The following is a 2,745-nucleotide window of genomic DNA, read 5'->3' on the forward strand; positions in this document are numbered from 1 at the left end:
AAATGGTCCTTCATTCTGCTCGCCCAGCTTCCGACTTGGCCTTCCCACCTCGTAGTCGCGTAGCGCGAGAAAAACCTTGTCTCCCACTTCAAAGTTCTCGGGACGGCGATGTCGATTTGCCTGCACCGCCATTGCCTCTTGTGCCCGTCGCATACTCGTCTGTGCGAAGCTCCAGATCTCTTCGAGCTTCTCAACTCTCTCTCGCGCGGCCTGTCTGTTTTCTCTCTCTTCGTGCGGCAACCTTGCTGGTAAGGGTTCCCAATCGAAGGAGGTTCGCGGCTCATAGCCGTTGGCGATGAGAAATGGAGAGGCTCCAGTTGAGGCGCTGTCAACGGCGGCTGCTGCGTGGTCCATCATCGGGAGCCATTCATCCCAGTCATCCTGGTAGTGGTTGACGTACGGCCGAAGGCGCATTGCCAGGTATTGGTTTGTCACCTCGGTTTGACCATTCGTCTGAGCGGTGGTGGGCAGTGCTCAGCTTCAGTTTGATGCCCAGGATTCTCGTAAACTCCTCCCAGAACTGGGACACAAACTGAGGGCCACGATCGGAGACAATGGTTGCTGGAGCGCCATAATATCGGTAGAACCGTTCGAGAAACAAACGAGCGAGATCGCGAGAAGTAGCACTTCTTGTTGTCGGGAGAGAGATCGGTTTCTTGCTGAGTCGGCACACAATGACGAGTATTGCGTCATTGCCGCGTTTGCTCTTGGGTACATCCATAAAGTCCATGGAGATATGCTGCCATGGCCTGTCAGGGATGGGCAGAGGTTTGAGATTGCCGGGGGTTCTGTCGCGAGGTATCTTCATGCGTCTGCATGTGACACAGTTTCGCACGAATCGAGCGACATCGCCGCGCCATCCAGTCCAATAGAAGCGCGATCGGACCAAATGTAAGAGCTTGCGCTGTCCAGGATGGGCCATGGAGGGCTGGTCATGAATTTCCTTCAACAATCTTGCACGCAGCGTGTCATCTTCCTCAATAGGAACCACGAGGCGGCCGTCGTAGAGCAAAAGGCCGTTTTCCACCGTGTACGGGCTGTCCTCCTTGTTAGCGTCTGCTCTCAGGGACTTCAAGGACGCTGCCGTGCGGTTCACGTTGGTAACTTCATCCAGAATGGAGATTGTCGGGTCAACAGGGGCCAACTCGGCACGGATCTGGGGGTCCAGATTTTCCGGCTTCAGCAGTGCTTGCACTGCACCATTACCCTTGGACTTTCGTTCTGGACGGCTGAGCGCGTCAGCTAGGGTGTTTTGCTTTCCTGGTCGGTACCGGATGATGAAGCGGAAACGGGAAAGGAACTCTGCCCAGCGGGCTTATCGTGCATTCAGCTTCTTAGTGGTCATGAAGTACTCAAGAGCTCGATGATCAGTAAAGATGTCAAAAGGCTCCTTCCGCCGCAAACCTTCCAATTCAGCTCTCCACTCTGCGAGAGCCCTCACTACGGCTAGCATTTCCTTGTCATGAATGTCGTAGTTCCGTTCTGTCGCAGACATGGACGATGAATAGAAGGCCACTGGGTGCCAACAATTGTCATCCAGCTTCTGTGACAGTACACCAGCAATCACTTCGTCGGACGCGTCGGTTTCGACTCGAGTTTCGCGGGCAGGATCATATCGGCAAAGCACGGGGGCGCTGGTGAGCATTGCTTTGAGCTTATCAAACGCTTCTTGACACTGCGATGACCACTCGAACGGCGTATCATGCTTGGTTAGTCGGTACAGGGGCTTTGCCACCCGGCTATATGCCCGGATAAACCGCCGATAGAAGTTGCAAAAGCCCAGGAAGGACAAGACTCCCTGCACAGTCGTAGGCACGGTCCATTGAGCAATGACGGCAACTTTCTCAGGGTCCACTTCAATGCCGTCGGTGGTGATGATGTAGCCTAGGTACTTCGTGCGCTGGACGTGGAATTCGCATTTCCGAATGCTTGCTTGAAGTCCAGCCTCACGAAGCCGCTGCAGAACCAGATTGACGTGTTCCTTGTGTTCCTCCAGCGTCTTGCTGTAGATGAGGATATCATCCACGTACGCGGTCATAAACCGATCGAGATAGTCGAAGAACGTAGTGTTCATGAACCTCTGAAACACACTAGGTCCGTTACTCAGTCCAAAGGGTAGCACGCGGTACTTGAAGGATCCGTAGCGCGTCCGGAACGTTGTCAGATCCTCGGATTCAGTGGCCATACGGATTCGATGGAATCCTTGACGGACGTCCAGCTTCGTGAAATATTTTGCTCCCTGCAGTCGGTCCATAAGCTCATCGATCAGCGGAAGAGGGTACCGATCTTTCTTGGCTAGCTTGTTCAGTTTCCGGTAGTCGACGCAGAAACGGAGTTTGCCGGCAGAACGGGCCACTAAAACAGGGGATGCAAAAGGGGCTGCCGATGGAACGATGAACCCTTTGCTGAGGTTTGCTTCGAGATACTGCTTCACGGCTTCAAGTTCCTCCAGGCTCATCTTGTACAAGGGAGCATGTCCGATATCACGGACGGCATCAGTTCCTGGCTCCAAGTCTATCCGATAGTCGACACCTTCCCTGTGAGGGGGAAGTTGGTCGGAGGCTGTCTTGGAAAACACATCACGGAACGCCTGGTGGCATTCTGGCAGCCTCTCATCGATCAAATCTTCTTCATCTTCCGAGTCAGCTCCCGTGACCTGCAGCCGTTGCTTGTCTTCGATGGTCCGGTCTAGCTCGCTCAGTGAGATGATGAAGCACTCCGACTTTGGACTGCGTGCGTGTCGTT

General features: G+C 54.1%; 1 protein-coding gene across 1 annotated transcript in view; it reads right to left on the reverse strand.

Annotated features, from left to right (window-relative positions):
• Nucleotides 1-2,745, reverse strand: part of VTN49DRAFT_1539 (uncharacterized protein) — a gene marked incomplete at both ends in the record, with an annotated part of 8,240 nt that overhangs the window by 3,609 nt on the left and 1,886 nt on the right. Inside the window, 3 exons of the mRNA XM_069409164.1 lie at nt 49-341; nt 397-1,314; nt 1,405-2,729. Coding sequence (XP_069270578.1) covers nt 49-341; nt 397-1,314; nt 1,405-2,729 — 2,536 coding nt within the window. The remainder of the gene's footprint in view (nt 1-48; nt 342-396; nt 1,315-1,404; nt 2,730-2,745) is intronic.

Source organism: Thermomyces lanuginosus (genome assembly GCF_041956635.1).
Source record: "Thermomyces lanuginosus strain ATCC 200065 unplaced genomic scaffold VTN49scaffold_22, whole genome shotgun sequence".
Lineage (NCBI taxonomy): Eukaryota > Fungi > Ascomycota > Eurotiomycetes > Eurotiales > Trichocomaceae > Thermomyces > Thermomyces lanuginosus.